The sequence below is a fragment of the Paralichthys olivaceus genome, chromosome 13, assembly GCF_024713975.1.
Source record: "Paralichthys olivaceus isolate ysfri-2021 chromosome 13, ASM2471397v2, whole genome shotgun sequence".
Lineage (NCBI taxonomy): Eukaryota > Metazoa > Chordata > Actinopteri > Pleuronectiformes > Paralichthyidae > Paralichthys > Paralichthys olivaceus.
Genome location: NC_091105.1, coordinates 18,604,407 through 18,624,546, shown reverse-complemented (window position 1 = coordinate 18,624,546; position 20,140 = coordinate 18,604,407). Strand labels below are relative to the sequence as shown.

General features: G+C 40.1%; 1 protein-coding gene across 13 annotated transcripts in view; it reads right to left on the bottom strand.

Annotated features, from left to right (window-relative positions):
- adgrb1a (adhesion G protein-coupled receptor B1a) overlaps nt 1–20,140 on the bottom strand; it is a 151,561-nt gene that overhangs the window by 83,291 nt on the left and 48,130 nt on the right. For 12 of the 13 annotated variants that reach the window (XM_069537284.1, XM_069537279.1, XM_069537280.1 and 9 more), the window contains exon 2: nt 17,031–17,977. In XM_069537284.1, coding sequence (XP_069393385.1) covers nt 17,031–17,766 — 736 coding nt within the window. In that variant the 5' untranslated portion in view covers nt 17,767–17,977. Of the gene's footprint in view, nt 1–17,030; nt 17,978–18,082; nt 18,153–20,140 lie in introns of all 13 variants that reach the window. The other variant, XM_069537275.1, reaches the window with a different exon arrangement.

The window sequence follows — 20,140 nt, the reverse complement described above, 5'->3', positions numbered from 1 at the left end:
GGATTCTCCCCCTTGTGTTAAAACTTTGAGACAGTTGCTGAGTGGAAGAACTTCTCTATAATTCCTTTTTCTTTTTCTGTTAAATTTTTCATCTTAGTTGATCTGTTGTCCAATATGAATCATGAGTGAAAGAAAACGGGTGAAAATTATTACGAATTCCTTCATTCACAGTGGGACAACACACTTTCTGGTTTGCACAGATGTTCACATAAGTGCTTCTTTATTTACAAAGTCTCTGTGTCACTTTGTTCACAGATTTTATGAACATTACATTATAGACATGTATTTTCTAAACAAAGGTTATTAACAACTACAAATGTTGGTAATATTTTTGAACTTTACTTTACAAGATACACATTTTGTATGTGAGCCCATAGAAGGAAGACTATCAGCAATAGTGTGTTGACTATTTTCTCTGGACTCTTTAGTTTTTGGACTTCTGCCTCTTTGATGAAGAGTGTTTTCATTTCGATTATGGTCTCCTTGTTTATTGTATCTATACCTGTCTGTTTTCCTTAGGTTTGGATTTGTGTTCTCAGAGTTTGAGTTTCCTGTTTTATGTTGTAGTTGTGTGTTTCCTTGTTTTCAGATTTGTTTCACTCTGTTTAGATATGTTTTCTTCTCTGTTTCCTGCTTTATTTTGAAAGCCTGATTTCTGTTGTGTTTCTGTTCAGCTTATTTCCTGCCTTGATAAGTTTCAGCTGTTTGTCCTGTGCCACCTGTCTCTAGTTTGTCATCAGTTCAGTGTGTATATAAGTGTTTGTGCCTCCCTTTGTCAGTGTGTTGTCCTTCACTCACGTCATCACCGTCTTTCCTTCACTTGTGTTTTTGAACTGTTTCCTCTGTTTTTCAGTTTAGCATGTTGGTGTCTTTTTCTAGTTGTTTTTCTGTTTGAGGATTTTTGCTTCTTGGTTTCCTGTGCTTTTTTTCTGTTTATGGATTTAACCTTATTAAAGGACACTTTTTGTTAAATGTTTTGCTTCTGCATTTTTAGTTCCACCTGCTATAATTTAAAACCTGACAAATAGGCTATTTTTAATTCCCTCACTTTAGTTGGTATGAGAGAAAATTGGTGAATGCAACAAATTATGTTAAATCACTAATTTAGCACAAATTAATTGTTTATACCAGTGATTTTGGCATGTTGCCTTCTGACCAGACAGTAGTCTTCTTCAGTCACTGATCACATTTGCATGCCTTCTTTGAATACTATATTAAGCCCAATTAAGTAAATAGTCTGAATAATACACTGTCTTGTTTTCTGGTTACTTTTCTGTGTATGATGTCATACTCGGAACAAGCAAAGACGTGGAGTATGCATCATAATCACATTTTAAACTCTATTGGTGTTTTCACAGCACTTTGCGACATTCACATATGGCAGTTACCAACTGCTTGATGATGCATACCCTGGGTTTAACTGTAAAGAAGATGGAATAATAAAAAGGAGTTGTAAGCTCGTACATTAAACTGTATCAGGTTTGGGTTTTAATGGTGTATTGGAGGTAGTGATCTGGGTCAAATTGGGCCAAATTATACGACTGGGGCCTTATATCTGTGAACGTAACTTTGTGTGCTGTGTTTTGTGTATGAGATGCTGGGCATTTGCCTGATACCTGTATCATGGTAATTAAACATGAGTCATTATTCTGTGCTTAGGCTCTGGAACTAAGTGAGAGACCAAATTTAGGCCAGTGGGAAGCAAATGAGAATTAATTTGTACATTTTAGCAGAGTGAATTCTGACAAAAGGACAACAGAGTTCAGGTTTTCATTTTGTTTGAGAGTGCTCTGCCAACAATAGAATCTATGCATGGACAAAAAGTACAAGGTGGCCTTTTGAGTGTTTGTATTTGATTTCAGTTTTTATGATCTTTTTTCAGTGAGTAGAATATAATGCCAAAAAAATGAAAAGGATTTATGGCAGGATATTAACACTGAAGACTTTTGCATCAGACAGTGCAAGCAAAAATTACCAGGTTGCTTTTTATACAAAAATGTTCAGGAAATCCTAAACATGAGGTATCCTTTATGCTGATAGGGAATTTTGGAAATGCCTAAGCCCATAAGTGAAAGTGTTGTATATAGACAACACACAGAAGTAGAGCTGCTTAATTTCTGTGTTCCTGTTTGTATTGTCTGATCAGCACACTATCTTTTCACTGCTGTGGTGCCCCTGAGCCACGGGGGCATTAATCGCCCCCAGGTTATCTGTGGAAAAATTAGTTTTGGTTAAATAGCGGAATTTCAAATTAGTTTGATTACACCCTGTGAACCGACAAAGCTCTATATAAACTCAAATGCAGCGAGCCTTAAGGCGACATTTGTATTAATACCGTATGCTGAGGCTTCATTTGTCATGAAGCTATGAGCAAAATACTTGTATTAAACCTTTTATTGTTTTACTTTTCGCTGCACCTAAATTGTTCACGCTCCTAAAATAAATTTGCTTTTAATCAGGTGATCGCTCACGAAAAAGATACAATCATCAAATGGGAACTTCAGTTGATTTTTGCCCCTGGGGACTGTTTATGTGCGCTCACACTTGCAGTCTCAGACTACATCTGACAAATACAGATTTTTTTATTCATGTCAAACCCCAATCATTAACATGCCAAAGAAGTGTAGATTTTGTCAGCTATAGCATAGACAGTATATCTGCTCTGTAAATCACTTGGTCCCCTTGGAGCAAAAAAGTCAGACACCAAATTGAAATAGTTATTTTTCTTTTTTACTGGCCTCAGGATACTGCCCTCTATTTTTGTATTAATACCACAGACTACTGTTAGCTCTCTGTTTATGTAGATAAAAAACTTGTTTCCAAACAGCCAATCACATTGCTCCATTCTAAAACATTTGCTTAAAGCGATAACTGCAGCATTCTAGATGGTCACACTGACAAACAGACAGAAAGCAGCCAGCTGCACAACACTCGAGCCACACACTCTGAACAACATCCCACATTGGCTTTCCTGCGACACTCTCTTTCTTATCTAAATGAAAAATGCCAACAAACTTTGCCCTGACCTTAGTTTTAAAGTTAAAACCAGCAAATAAACCAATGCAAAGTCATTAGCTGCATTAAAAAGCCCATAATGTCAATGCACCTGCAAATGTTACAGGCCTGCATGATGCTGTGCTCCTTGCTCTTCAATAGCAATGAGACAGAAGGCCACATCACAATACTAGGACGAACAACAAATGGAGAGATAGATAAATAATCACAGAAAACATCCAGTGTTGGATTTATGTCTCCAAAAAGACAGTGAAGTTCAAGGCTGGATTAAAAACATTCTGAAAGGGATACAATCACCATGGAGGCCTTTTGAAACAGCACAATGCAAGTCTACAGCATGCATCGTTCCTGAGATATTTATTCTTTCATGCAATTTGTCCTTTGATGTTCTATACAACATTGTTGACTTGTGAGTGTTAAATATTAATGGAATTATGGCAACTGACTCACTGGTGTGCACATATCGGACAGTCTCTCCTCCTGGAGTTTACACCAATATAAGTTTGATATTTAAATAGGCCTAAAGAAAACCTCATCCCATCCAGATTTTTCCAGGCCAGACATTGGCCATGCAGAAAGCCATGTAGGCACAGGGACAACATGCTGCACCGACATGCTGCCCCAACCAAAACGCCAAATGCATCTAATAAACACAAAATTGAAGCGCAACACAGCACAGTTAAAAAGACAGACAAAGACAATGTGACAATGAGGTTTCTGCCGCACAATGCTGAAAGAAGACAAAAGCTAAGATTTAGAGCAGAGTGAGATTTGATTTAGCCAAAGCCAAAAGACAAGATTTACTCACACTTGAGCCTCTGGGAATCGAAGCTGGTTTTTGGATTCCAAAAAAATAATTAACAGTAATTTTTGTTTGAAATAAGATTGGGCAATTCAATCTATAGCAGATATGAAAGAAGTGACAAGATGAGAATCCTATTAAGCACATGAATGTGAAACTGTGAAGTGGCATATCCTAATCGTGTTGTGATGCTTAGATTACAAGTAAATGAGAATAAATAAATCTAATCAGAGGAGAAGTAAAGAGGAGCAGCTCCTCTAAGTTTAGTATTAAATCAGTGCATTACAAAGATAGTTGAGATATGTCTCCCTTATTTAAAATTCTGTATGACAGATGTACGGCTGAGATGAATGCAAAGATAATAATTATTGGGGCTGAAGTGGTAAAGTGATTCAGATGCCAGGGAATTGTGTTGAGAGAACTTGTTTTGGTGGCTCATTTGCTTGTAGGAAGTGGTCACTGTCATTAAAATGACAAATTCCCCAAAGAAAACAACAAAAAACAACTCTTGATCCTAATCTTCATTAAATCCTGCTAATTTCTGCACAGCTCACAGGTTGTTTTGGTTTTCTGTAGTGAAGGAGGTCTTGAAAACAGCTTGGCACCTCCAGTGAGTCAGACTATTGCTGCAATCCTCAAATGGTCATATTTCCAGGGAAGTCATTCTTCCGACTTTGAATTTAGAAACATTGGCACTGTTGTTGCAAAGCAGTCAAACAACCTAATTGTTCAGTTTTGTTTTTTTTTGCACTGGCAGTGTATCCTTCCGTTTTTAAGCATTTCCATCAGCCTTAAATTGGCTCTACATTTATGTTCTTGTGTGTGTACTATTGTGCAGTCTGTCTACCAGCAGCCATGGCTGGTATTGACAATATTAGATAGCAGGGGATTATCACCACTATGCATTTCTAACTAATAAATAATACAAATATCACAGAATAACACAGAAGAGCCAGTCATGTAGGAGACACAAACAAAGATGTAATCTTGGAAAGACAATGAGATTCGAGAGCTTAACCTCTCTGTCTCTGGACTGTGGAAGGATTTGTCCATGTGCCATCCACTAACATGGATCGATCAAGATGATTTGGCTATACTTTTAACTGTCATGTCATCTTTGTATATCATCTAGTTCTCAACCTAAATTCATCCCAAATCTATATCTCATTATTGGAGGGGAGTCACAATTGACAGAATCCTTTCTAAATAAATGTAATAAAGCCTCTCATACTACAGCAGAAACTACTCTTGAAAGGATTTTGTGGTTTCCAATGAACTAGACTGGACAAAGTGTGAGGAAATAATCACTGACAGAGCCGTGGTCGAGGTTGGCATCTCACTGAAGTTGTGAAAAGGGTCAGAGATGTGGCCTACTGGTTAAAGCTGTCCACAGAGAGTCACTACACACAAAGATGATTCCTCTGATTGAAAGACAGATTTGGATGAAGCTCTGAGAACAGTGAATTTCAACAATTTCCCGTTTGCCATATTATGCATGGAGATGCACACTGCACACTTCTGCATGTTAAAATGAGATTAAGGACGTTTTCCTGGACTCCTGGCTTGGGCTGTCACATTGATTATGTGACTTTGAACGGCTTTGTGACATTGTCAGCTCCTTAAACAGATTCATATTCCATGTCCACAGGAAGTTATAACCCACAATAAGGAAGCTTAGGGGAGGAACCATCAGACTGTATCTGCAATCAGTCGAGGAGGTAGCTCCAGAAATTATTCCATGTGTTCTGTGACGACGTTTGTAACCACTATTTGTGTTAAACAGGATTTCCAGCACTTGCAGCATTAAAGACAGAGAACAGGACTACACTGCTAGGCAACAAATTCCACCCTCTGATTTGTTGTGTTACAGGTGATACAATTCAACGTTACTCGAGATGATGTGTTTGTAGGTGGTCTCAGAGAAAATCCTGTGCTGTTATGGACGAGTGAGAGCGACTACATTGTTTTGTCCTGATTCAATATTCAAATATCTGTTTTTATGTCCTAATGTTTATATCAGGTGGATATTGTGAAATTCTATATTGAAATATTTTGTTATCTACTGTCAAACATCCACAATTCACTTTGTATTTTCCTTTACAAATTGTTTTGTGTATGTGGGTGGATTATTTATTGGAACTGTTTTTCTGTAGGCCCATATAAATTGTTCTGTTTATGAAACAAAGACAAAAATAAAGGAAAATCCTTCATCATAGTCTTTTATATTGATCAGAGTTGTGATGAAATGTTTGGGTGTGCCACACAAACATTTTCAGATTTCAAATTGGGCTGCAGTATTCTTGGATGTCTGCATTGTTTGTAATTTGTCATAATCTAAAGAGGACGTGGTAAAGACAGCAACATGTTAGTCTTGCAAATGCATATTGTATTTTGGGCATTGTCAAGACTAAAACTGATATTTCATTTTGTTCATATTTTTAATACATTTGCACTTACACTTTGTCATTTTGGATTATTGAGTGTTAATTGATTTCTGAAAATGTCATTTTAATCAATTTAAAATTAAATCTGCAGCAAAGTCTTAAAAAAGTGAAGGAGTATGAACATTTCTAGGACCCACTGTACCCCAAGGCCTTATGACAGGAACCCAAGACAAGGAGCGAGGAAGAATGAGCTCCTGGGCTTCCTGTAGCTCAGATGGGGTTAACTGATTTCAGCTAACATGCTCTTATTAGGTTTAAGTAATCTTCATGCAGATAGGACTAAATCAGGACTGATTTATTATCCCTGAATTATGTTTATCATGAACATCAGAAATGGCAACTCTGGTTAACAATTCACTTTTTTCCTCTGCCTTGTGTCTGAGGGGACTTCTTTCAGTGTCACAATGCACTCATAGTATACAAAATATTAAAGCTGTGATAACACAGCGTTAGATACAAAATATATCTAAATATATCAAGAGTCCACTCAGATGAACAAAATAATAATGTGGGAATTCTGCTTGTGTTGGTTAAATGAATGTGATGTGATCTTTATGATGTCTTGTTGATGGCTGCTTCTTTTTGGCTGAACAGATCACATCTACTCCTGAAACATAGTTTGACTTTCTTAAGTACTTTCTTTGTTCTGCACCATATTTTGTCGATAGCAATACATGATTGCTGAGCTGTGGTGTATGACCCGCAGTAAAGGGATGAAACACTCAAGCCACTTATCAGATTTAAACTAAGCACTTATGTACTTGTCAGTGTCGATCAAAGAGCTTTATAAGTCAGTAATTACAGTTTCATTACCTGACTTAATGTTAAAAAAAGAAAAATATTGTCGCACAAGAAAAAAGAAGTACTTACTCTATTGTTCTGTGAAACATCGGAACCTTTTAGTTGAGTCTCTTTACTCTAAATAATGGTTCTCTTTCAGTGTACAAACCTTTATCTTAGTTTTATGTCATTAATTTTAATTATAGCCACAAAAAAAGATATCTATGATTCGCATGTAAAAAAATATCTACATTATTTCTTTAGAAATTCTGAAACAGCATTCATGCGCATGGTCCAGCTAAAACGAGTTGATTTTCAGGTTCAAGCTTAAGGACTTGTTGCCCTGACAACAGAGGCTTTGAAGAAGCAAAGAGATCGAGACTTGTGTCCAATCTTTGTTAACCTGTGAGATGAGGTGACCACAGACAGAGCAGACACACAAACACACACACACGATCAAAGCTTTTACTGCTGGGTAGCTAACCTCTGTAAAGCTGTTGCACTAGATGTTTGGAAACAGGTTGAAAAGAAAATCCATTTGTACAAAAAAAGAAAAGCACAAAAAACAGACAACCATTTGCTTCAGTCTGACAGATTTGATTCTTGTATACCCGCCAGTTTAAAGGACCTGACACCTCAAACCAACATCTGCTGATTTTCTGGGTAGAAGAACATCATGCTTACTTATTATTTCTTTCCATTGTAGCTGTGTAAAGAAATACATCTATGAGATGCCCCAGTGTTCATAGGAGGTCTTCTATCTCCTTCAGCAGTGATCACTCCTTTTCCTGATGGTTAAGCATTATGCATGGTTGGCAGACACATTTTCTAATTGTGTCTTTGTGTTGTCAAAAAGAAACATGGATCATGTCATCACTAATGAGTTTTTTTCATGGACCTGGCAAGCTGTGGCCAAGATCCGCTCAGCTTATCGTGGGCGTGTATCAGTGTATGTGTGTCCTTTTTCTAGGGAGGGTGTGTTTTGACAGGGTGTCACCTCTGGGTGTCATTCCAGGTGATACCGCCAAGGATAGCAGCCTTTACAGCTTCCCCACAGAGCTGCCTCCTGCTCTTAACAAGGACACAGAGGCATGCAGATACAACGACACACACACACACACACACATAAAGGGCTTGATCTAGCGCACAGCAGCAGTAAACTCGTACATTACAGAGTAATCCGAGGTAATTCATCTTCATTGTCCAAGTCATCAAATCTGAAAAATGATGGAGACAGTCGGACTAGCATTGAATGTCCTCACAGCAGAGGAGAATGGCAACATGAACACACACTCTAATTCTCTATTTTCTCCCTCGCTTGCACAATTTCACCCTTCAAAGACACAACGCAGTCTCTCAGTAATAGAGCACTTTTTCTCTGAGGAGAAATAGGGTCTCAAATCTCCAAGACTCAACCGGATTCCTCCAAAATAATAAAAAGTGTCTGAGGGTGTGATGGACTGAAGGAATGTAAAATGGATAAGACAAAGGAGAGACAGAGCAGCAGAGAACAGGTGAGTAGTGACAAGCTGCCTGTCAGAAAACAGAGGAATCCCAATAGCATCTTAACATCACCTATTCTACTGCAGTCACACATGACTGATGATGCAGGGAAAAAAAGTTCAACGTGTCTTTTCTCTAATTCTCACACTTTTCTTTATGGCAGGAAATTAATGACTTTTACACACACATACACACACACATTTGTCTGCTCGCCATGCTCATCCTGGAGCAGTGCTTTTATCATCACCTGGTAAGTAGCAGCAGTAAAATTGCTTAATTAAAGCATGAATGTTTAATAAACCCTCAGGCTGCGTGAGGAGGGACCTGAGATAGGCCTTCCATTTACGGGCAGCCTCTGGGAAGGAGACAGACAATTCCTCAACTTACTTCACACTGACTTTAAGTTCAAGTGAGTCCTCTGACAGAGAACAGGTGGAGCTGATAAAGGCCAGACACTTCACGAGTGGCGAGGTCACTGCCTTGAACTTTGATGAAATGCTAACTTTTTTATTTCTGTAGTAGCTGGAAGTGTCAGCTTCTGAGCCAATAACGCAACCTTAACCCCAGAGCTAATCTTACTTGACACTGCCTTTATATACAAGCTTAGTTACTTCTTTTCTGAGCTAGGCTGACCATATGTGTCATTTTCATTATATGTTATTATAGGACACAGAAAAATGCCATCAGATTGCACATCAGTTAGTTAAATGAGTCAGGAAGCAGATGTGTTGGATCAGGCATCTGATTAGGCTTTTCATTTCAGGTCTTTCAGGTACATTCAAACAGTAGGAGGCCCTGAACATGCCCGAGAGATTATAGCCCCTATCTGGCCTGGGAATGTATCAGGATCCTCCAGGAGAAGCTGGAAAATGACAGTTTGGGAGGGACATCCGGACAACTTCACCTGACCTGCTGCCACAACCGTAGCCTCTATAAGCAGAATAAAAGGGATGGATGGATTGATGGAGGAAAAACTCATCTAGATGAGAACGGAATTAAAATGATCAATCTCCCATTTAATTTAAAACCCCTAAAATCAATGGACGATCACCAAAATCTGTTGAAATTATTTAAAGTAATGTGGTAGATGTTGCAATATTTCTGAAGAAACCTTTGACCTGCTGGTACTGCTTGATGAAACGCTTTTCTACTCCTGGTAGTGCTTGATGAAATGCTTTTCTACTCCTAACAATCACTCAAAGTGCTTTACACTACAAGTCACACTCCTATATATGCAGCACTTTTCTACCACGATTCTTTGACACATGGTGCAGCTTTCAGGTGCAAGTTTAGGGTCTTTCCCAAGGACGCATCGGCATGAAGGAAGCGTAATCCTTTGTATACACATCGAGATGTTTGAAACACGTTATGAAGAGAAGCACACCATCAAACTGCTAAGTCGACCCGGAAATGATAGGCACATCCATAATACTTAAAGTTAACAGTGACTGCAATAATACAGCGTTAATATCCTCAATCTTTCACCCATGTATATATGAGCATATATCATAAAACCTCTTAGATGCATTGACAAGGTGAGAGATCGTCTGATGTCAAGTTTCTGGTTTAATTGACAATTCTTGATGAAAAGGGCCAGAAATAAAAGGTCCTCTGATTTTTTCCCCTTTTAGGAATGTTTACATTTTTCAGGAGATCTTTGTAATCGTTCATAACAATAATTAACATGTGGTCAAGGTTACATGGTTGATTAAGGTCATGAAGATAAACAAGATTTAATGATTTGATACAGGTACGATACAGAGGCCAGTGTTGTGTCCATTCATTCACCATGACCTCCTCCCTACACAGACGAATTCTGCCACTTAATTAAATGTTTATTAGACTTCCTCCTTTGCCCCATCATAATAAGGCTGAGGCTTTGCATAACCTTGTGAAGTTCATTTTTTTTCTTTTTAAATCCATGTCAAATTCTACAACACAATGAAGCGAGTGAGCCTGAATAATTTCTCAAGCAAATTCTAAATTAGTCTTTAATCGTGGTATCTGACCCCACAATTGTGTCTATTGAGACCCCCTAATGCTTTTTTGAATCAGCAGTATATGTCAGTCTGGCAGTTCCTTTAATGAAGAGCACAGCAGTGAAGCAGTAAAGCCAGATTTTCCATTTTTTAATTTTTTTTTACTACTGATGCAGTTCAGGACTTTATTTTTTATTTATTTCGTTATAATTTATCAGTCAACCCTTAAAATTCATCAATTGAATGTACTGATGACAGTAATAACTGTAGTAACTTCTATGAGGGAGACAAACCATTCACAGGTAAAAGCATGTGTGTGTTTGTGCCTCCAGCTCAAGAGAAAATGCTCCATGTGAAAACCTCCCAAACAGGCTGCGGGGCTCCCTGCAGGCGGAGCGACCTCTACACCAGCATGGAGCTTCTCACTGCTATGTCTCTTTCAGTGTATTCCAGCTCAAACGGCGCCCCCTGTGGTGAACACCACACCTCACTCTCTCCACACAGACACACACACATACACAAAATCAGCTTTAATCTTTTTCTCAGTCAGCCACCCACATTCAGTCACGCAGGACCAGTGCGTGGTTGCACCAGCGTACGTGCCATTTTCTAAGGTGACATTTCACCATGTGTGCGTGAGCGCCGCATACAGTGTGTGTGCATGTGTGCCAGTCCACGCATGAGAGTGATGAAAGTGTATCCAATGCATTAGCCTTGCTTTAGGATTCCTCAGTGCTCCGTTGAGGTTGGAAATCCCTTAGTTTAGCAACAATGTGGTCCAGCCAAGCCGAGGCGTGCAGGTAGAGACACTGCACTCACATTCATCTTCCTCATCTGCAGCCGGCTGCCAGCAGCGAGACAGAAAACTGCAAGGCAGGAGGGTTTATGAGTACTTCTTTTTTCTTTTCACAGGCTGTTATTATTTTGGACTGTGGGCGGGTCTGGTCCTTGTAATTTTTACCCTGCCTTCACAATCAATATGTGAGACAGGTCTGATCAGAGTGTGATTGAAGTAATGAAAACAGCACTTTTCTGGGAGTCCCTGATGGTCAGTGGAGACAGTATTGTTAAAGCTGGCAAACCAGTAGTCCAGCTGGATCGAGGCCTGTAGAGAGCCATGCTGGTAGGGCCTAATAATTAGTGACGACACTTGCCATGCAGGGAGTCACATGAGGTCCACAAGTGACATGATATTTAGCATCATACCAATCCGAGCTGACATTGGGTGAGAGGTGTAAAACACCCTGGACATGCTGCCTACAAATCGCAGGGCTGACATACACAGACAACCAACCACTCGTGCTCACATTCACACTTACAGGAAATGTAATTAACCTAAGCTGCATGTCTTTGGACTGTGGGATGAAACAGGAAAAGGCTAACCAGATACAGAAACCCAGACCAGCCAATTTAAACCCAGAATTTATTTTGAGCTCACCACTGCACAACCATACCATCCAGACCTTTATTTGTCATATACAAATGAATGATCTTCTTGAATGAAGAGTGTCCCCTCATCCAAGCCTTCCCAAGTACGTAGGGAATAAACTAAAGTGGCCTTCACTAAAGGTCCTCTCAAGAGCCAGTGTTTAGTTTATCTTTTCTGGACTATTGTAAATGTGAAATCTGTAACATTTCACATGTTGGGACAGTATTACTGAACTGGTTGACTCAGAAGTGAAAACACAAACAAAAACAGATTTGTTGTTGACAGCTGCATCGCTGTCACTACTATGAGTGTAGTGTGATGCTCCACTTTCATCAAAGAATCAGAATTTGAGAAAACTGGAGGCTGCAAAATAAAACTGAGGAAACAATTATACAGAGCTCCACATTCCCCATGGTCTAACATTGAAAAATAAAAGTAAAATGGAATATGTTTAATAAGGTGGGTTGGGAGTTGTCAAAGGCAGATATGACAAGATCATCTTTGTTTCTTCAAGCACCTGTAACTATGACAGTCAAGAGACACATGATCAACAAAACCGACAGAAAGTATATTTCCCTCCAACCATCCGTATTCTAAAGCTATTTATCCTTTGTCCCATCCCAGCAGGAACTGGGTCAGGGGCAAGGACCCCCCATACAACTCAGAGTGCTAAAACAAAACCTTTATATTGGATTAATTTAGATAGAATGGCACTCATTGAAGCAGATACCTCCACCAAGGCTCAACGGTCCCCTTAAATTCAATCAAGCTGCACCAAAATTCCACACACTCAGATATCTGTTCCCTAACAATGCAATATTTTTTTCATCAAGATCCCTGAATTGTTCCCAGGGAAAAGGTGAAAATGTTGAAAAACTGACCACTGCGCTGTAGATCGTAGGGGAAAGATGACTTTATAAGATACACCAGTCACATTCAGAAAATAAATGCAAGCCTCTCAATGAACCCAGTTCTTATGTAGCATACATACACATAAGTAAAATGCAAATTCCACATACTGACTCCCCATAACAGCAAAATCAATTTCCTATCCGGGTCTGCATTCTGCTGTGAGGCGACACTGCTTACGGCCGAGGGTCCTCTCTGTGTCTTGGAGCTGAGTGCTCTCAGGCTGTGACACTGTGTCCTTGTTTGGTTATTTTCGAAGCTTTTCTGCTCTATTACATATTTCACGCTTGAAAATGAGTGAAAAGCTGAAAGTGAGTGTGCATAATATGCAACCAAGGTCACGACCCAGATAATCCAATGGCATGCTGGACAAGTTTATCTCTTCTCCTTCACCCAAGGTTTACTCTGCTGGTCATTTCTGGTGCTTTTTTATTTTTTTAATTTATTTTTAAAGTTATCACAATCGTGTCTCTTTTGTTCAGATTGAGTCATGAGCCTTCTCATCTCCTCACATCCCTCTGATACACCCTTTAATCACTCACTGCCTCCCCTGCTGTCCACCGAGGGCGCACCAATAAATACTACCCTGCTCTGCCCTGCACATCATGACACATTTCCCCACATCCACACAGATGCACCAACATATTCTGCCAGAAAAAAGATTTTAATGGAGAGCATTTCTGGACTGAAGCTCCCAACAGCCAATCAATTGTTCCAAAACCTCTGTTTCCATTTCAATGTCAGAACATTCCAAACAGAACCCTGTAGCCATCAGTCCTCTCATCTTAAGGTCATAATATTAATAATTAAGTTTATTTATACAGCACTTTTCTTAACAATGTCACAAAGTATTGTACAAGAAGAAATAAAAACAGACAGGCAAATAAAATGAGAATAAGACAAACGGCCATGAGCAGAGGAAAATACAACGATAAAAGAGATGAGATCATAAATAGGATTAGTTAGTGTAAATAAAAGTCAATGTCATCTGTAAAAGCTTTTCCGAAAAGAAAAGTTTTAAGGATGGATTTAAAAGAAAGTAGAGACTTTAGCCAGTTTCATAACATGGGGACTTTAATGGCAAAAGACCTGTCACTCTTTGTTATTAAGCGAAACCTGGTAAGTTACCAGCAGGGCTGAAGGTCGTATAAAAAGACTGTAAACATATATGCAGCAGCCAGTAATTATTTTATCTGTAAAGATAAAGTGGAGTAATGGTGGCGAGAGCAGAGAGACAAGTTACTCTCTCTCTGTGTTGTGATCCGAGCGACTCTATTACTTGGTGTGAAAGATGGTGTGGGTGTGCTGATATGTTAGAGCATGTGTGCCCTCAGGACATTTATGAAGTGAGATGACTAATTCTTATCATCAGTGATGTAAATGTTTAAACTCGTGGGTGGACATGCTTATTTTTGTCGTTTTCTGTGCTGTGACGTGTAGCTGGATTGTTATTTGTCTCACCTGCACACAGGGTAACTTTGTTCAGTTGTGCTTCTGGTTGTGTGTTCAGCACTTATATACTGTATATTCAACTTTATAATCTTTATAATACACAATGTATTAACTAACTGAAACCATGTCTGGATTATTTGTTTTTATCTTCCCCAGATTCCTGCTTTCCCAAGACACTTCATTGAAACCAGAGTAATATCTATCCATTTCTTGCGATGCAGTATTTCATCATTTAATTATGTTCAAAGGTCACATTAAGAATCAATACAGGAGCTTCATATTGATGAACATCTTGACATTGCAAAGCAGACAAGCAAGCTGTATCATGTCTGCCATGCCAGAGATCACCTGGACATTGTCCCATTAAGTATCACTGACAAAAAGTTGATAATGACTCCCACCTACACACAGGGCTGTCCCTACTGAAGAAGAAGATTCAGAAATACTGCCACGCCATCATCGGCACACTGTCAGCTCATATTTTTTCATGAGCACAAGTTTCACTAATCATTACAATGACTAACCAGGTAGAACTTCCTAACTGAAACAATTCACAATGACAAAAGTGAAGTCACTTTGTAAAACAGGTAACCTTTGTAAATACATTTTCCTCAGTTGAAGAAACTGTAAAGAAGTCAGAGCTTTATAGGCGATACGTCCTCTTCCCAGCAAGCCACCTGGCTACATTCATGAAAAATAGAGGCAGGAACATTGCTGCAGCTCCTGTCCAAAAGCATGGATTGTTGCATCCAAACCACCTGAGTGCCAGTGAGGATGATTCACATCAAGATATTAAATCTGAAAATGTTCATTGCCGCGAGGCGGGTGGTGTCTATATTTCGCTTCCTCTCAGTGTTTATTTAACTTGAGTCATGTAATCATAGGCAGCTACACTGTTCTAACATGTTTGATTGGTTTTTAAAGAGTAAGTGACATACTGAGTGAATGACATCGTTCAAATGTACTGTAGACATTACGCATTTGACACCCAGGTACTTTTATACTTTAGGTTGAGGAAAGTCAAGGGAGTTCTCTCAAATCACAGACAAGGAGCCTCATCAGCTAAACATGATCAGTTACAGAGCTCACAGTATGTACGACCCCTTCTTTGCTGCCAGGACCCTCGATTTCTCTGCAGAGGGGGGTGAAACATTCCAGCTGTGTCTTGCCTGAAACAAGCAACAATCATCTATCCTCATCAAGATGGTCCGACATCAGACAACTCAGCTCTCTCAGCTCTCTCAGCTCTTATTAGCCTATTCATTCTCCTTTATTCTCGTCTGCCAGTCTCTGTATCTGCTGGATTCCCCACATTCATCACTCACAACTATCACCCATCTCTACACCGCACAGCAGGCCATAACCACCCGGCTCCCCAACCTATTTCCACACAGAATCCATTACATCTCCCCAGCCTCTCTTTTTCTTCATCCACCAATTCAATCCATCCAGTCATCCATCCAGCCAAATATTCACAGGCTGCCTGCCTCGTCCATTTGAGCTCATCATGGGGTATCACGGCCACTCGATCACTCTGAACCTGGGATTATCATCGAGGAGACACTTCGCCCATGTGAGTTTAAGCCCACAGAGGGAGAAGAAAAGCTGTAATGCATCGTTCAGCGGATGGTATATTTCTTTTTATTTTTCACACCTTAAGGCTGAACCAGCCCACACCCACTGTTGAGTTACATAAGTGCAATAACTTGAGGAGAGGAGGCTGGGGCAGTGAGGGGATATCAGTCGCTCTGGAGACTGGAGGAGGATAAGGCAGGAGATACCCACCGCGACATGCCTGCTTGGTTGGCTTCCCACGACTGGCTCAGTATCAGCCCACTATCAGCCTGGGGAGGGAAAGATGGGGAGGCAGCGATGGTGGCTCAGATAAGGAGGAGGAGGAGGGCCGAAGGAATAAGACCAGAGGCTGATTATGGGAAGCGACTGACAGAAGCAGAGGAACGAGGAAGAGATAGATGGTGGAAAGGTTAGGGGGAGAAAGGAGAGCTGAGAAATGTTCCATCCCTCTGGCTATAGTCCTGACGGAGCCAGGATAGAGATGTCAGGCCACATCCTGTCTGCCGAGGGAAGGAGAACCGGGATCCAGCAGCAGACAATTAGACATCAAGCCACAGGCCCTTATTCCATCTTATTTCTGCCTCTCTCCTCTCTTCCTCTCTTCCTCTATTGTCTCCCTTTACCTCATCACCCCCACTGCTCTGAGAATCCCCAAAGCTATCAAATATCAGCACTTGATTCTCCGTTGTTCCACTAGCTTCCTGGATTCCGATCGAGTGTCCCTCCCTGGACGGCAGATGGGCAGAATATGGTGCCGACCTTGCAAGGTCACAGAGCTTGCTTTCATTTGCTGAAACCCTACACCTTCCATTTCCCTCTCTGTCTCTTTTCCCCCCTCTACTCCTGCCAAAGCACACCACTTGCTTTTACAGCAATTTCACCCAACTATCCTTACTTTTTACAAATCACAAACATTTTTACCCCTAATTGCTGCTGAAGGTGCTGTTTCTCTTTCGTTTCTCCTGGCACATGCAAAACTCCAAGGTGACCTTGAGGTCAGACAAAACAAATGAACCCATTGGAAGAACCAGACATAATTGCTTAACTTTGCAGTTGATGTATGAACAGTGAATGAATCCTCTTACGAAACAGAATGTTAAGGTTTTTTTTGTTAAACAACTAGAAAAAGCTTTTCAACTCACCATTTATCTCAGCATCTTTTCCACTCTCTTTCACGCTGGGTAAACAGTTTTCCAGGTAAACTCCATTGTGATAACAGCTATCCCCCTCACTGAGCTGTGGTGGTGGCTCCCAGCACAAACATGGGGTCTGCATGATGCCACAGGGCCTGTTAGATGTGCTGGAGGCCAGACAGTCCTCCAGCCACTGGCACAGCATCTGACAGGCTGCCATGCTGGGGTTGCGCTTGCCCACTACCAGGTATTCTGTTTTGAAATCCTCATCACCAGTAGAAATGGCTGTGGCCACCTTCAGAGGTCCCTTCCTCATTTGGAGGAACTGCTTTCCAGCCTCCAGGAAGGCCACTGGGGCAGAGGAATCACAAAGCTTTACCACCTCGTCAAAGCTCTCCATGCCCAGGTAGGTGCGTGTGGTTTCTAGGAATGAGTCGTACTGGAAGGTGCGTAGCTGTGATGGCACGCAGACCTCTGTAGGTTTGGTCACCTTAATGAAGATTGTGTAGCGCCTTGGATCAGGGTTCTGCAGGGTCCAGGAGCAAGGCATGCTGGGGAACACTGACGATGACAGGAAGAAACCGAAGAAACGGTTCTGGACCAAGGTGGAACATGAGTCTGACTCTGGGCCAGAGGGAGCTGCATGACACCAACCATCCATCAGCAACAGAGGGGTAAAATACAAGAGTATCACTGGTAGAGGCCATCTTGCTTGGCCACAAATCTGAGAGAGAATTCTTGCCATGGTTTGCAGATAAAGGGAAGGAGATTGTATGATAGGCTGATGGCTGTTTTCTGCAGTGCTCAACTTAAAGCTGTGTAGTGCAAAAGAAGAAGGGGAGGAGGAGAGGAAAGAAGAAAAGGACGCGGTGGAGGAGGAAGGAGACAACAGTTGCTCTCAAAGATCCAGCGATCGGCCCATGGCTGCATCAGTCGACCTCGAGATTCTCTGGAACCTGTGAAATGGAAGAGACAAGATATGAATTACACTTTATATCTGATCAGACAACGGAATGGGATTACACTGATTCTGTTTATCTCCACAATGAGAAATCTCTTACAGCTGTTATTGTTCCCGCTGTAAGCTGAGAGCTACTGCAGTGACTCAGGCCCCGGAGAAGAACAACAAGTCTAATAGAAGCAGATAGAGGAAGGGAGTTGGTGATTTAGTCAAGTTGTTCTTCATTACACAAGTTCAGATTGGTCTCTTCCTGAGAGACAACTGATTCAGCACTCGACTCCTTGCATATTTTATCTGCCAGTTCATTAATTTGTCCAATTATGAGACTATTATTTCCAAAAAGGCAACACCTGCTGTCATTCATTACGCCACTTTATTAGAGCCATGGACAGTGGTGCCAGGTAAACACGTCCTGTCCAAAAATAATTAGCTGATGTGATGTGTTAGTTAGAAATAAAAGCAATTCAAACTGCATATTTCACTTTTTGCCAAATTGCTTCTATTACACTTCACCTTCCTTGAGTAGCTTTGACGTTTTAGATTATTAAAATCAATTTTACTTCATTGAAACTTGTGATGTGGAAAATAGTTTCTGCATGGTAAACAAGCTCATTCATATAGAGTTGCCTATTGAAGTGAGATTTGTATGGTTGCAGATGAGCACATTGACTGAATGCAAGTGCAATTTAGGGAGATTGTCGTACATTGTTAACGTCATTGTATTAAAGACAAAAGGTGTTAAGTCTCCCACACTGAGAATGACAATATTAGAGTTGCACTGAATAGGAACAGAATTTGTTAAGAAGCACGTAACTTTCAGTCATTCGCACTATGGAGTTAAACTGACAAAAGCTAAAAAATACATTTGTTGCATATTAATTATCAAAAAGAAAAGATGTGGCCTTTAAATCAGATGTGCTTGCAGAGATTTAGATTAATATGAGAAGAAAAATGGCTTTAAAATGATGTGTGTCATCTGAAGGGAGAACAAATGTTGCCTGTGTGGTTTGAGTTTTGTTTCTTATATAGAATCAAATTCAGACATTACGTGGAACAGTCTTAATGTGTGTGATGAGGCTAAAGAGCTAGTTGAGAATTTAAGTAAACTTGGAGGGATTTTATTAATTGCAGACGAATCCGGTACAATTGAAATAACTGGCGACCACATTTTCAAACACTGAAAAACAGAAAACAAATTATAGAATGCTTTCATAATATTGTCCCTGGAGTGGTATTGAGGAACGGATATTTTCTTTTTTGGGAAAAATCGTCGCCATCTACTAACTATTCATCCACAATTTTAGTGAAGCTCAGTTCTGATGTTTATGTAGTACTAAAGTAAATACTGTCAGAAGTTGATCATCAACAGTTTCAGCTTTCCACATCATTCCTTTTCTATCACTTAACATTCTAGAGGCTGTGACATGTATTCACAAGAGGACATGGAGGGTATGTGCTTATGACTGCTTTTTAATTTGTTATGAATGATCTGTCATTGGATATGTTAATATATTCATATTTAGATATATTTATGACCATTGCATGGGCATTTTTCAAGCTAGTGTCTATTTTGTATTCTCAACAATGCCAGTCAGTGCCGAGTTCAACCATAGAAATCTGTCAGGTACTCCCTGTCAATCTGGATTAATGTCAATCCACAGATGACAAAACAGTTAACTCCCGTTCAACTTTAACTCCATGTTAATGCTAATATATTTGTTATGCATTGACTGTAATCAGAGCTTTGAACTGTCTAAGCAAAGATTCAAAGGTGTATTTGGACAGCATGACATTTAGCAGATGGCTTGACTCCCAGAGTAAGGGCTATGTATATCACTTGAGGATACTTTGGAAGGTGTTCGAAGTGGAGGAGCGCTGGATGAAGGCTGGAACCTAAAAATGGAATCAACAAAAGAGATGAGATGATAAGAGGGAGCACTTTGTGTGGCTCAAGTATTTGCAGTCAGTACTGATACCACAGAGCCAGACACCGTGTTATGAAAAGTTTAACAAATGAAATAAACAATTCCAAAATGCAGTCTTATCGCACAACCTTTAGGGCTTCCACATAGTTGGTTGTCGCGTTAATAAAATCTTTTAATTCAAAGTTTGACTCAATATCAATTGTAAGTGTGCAACATTGTCTCCAGGTGAAGTG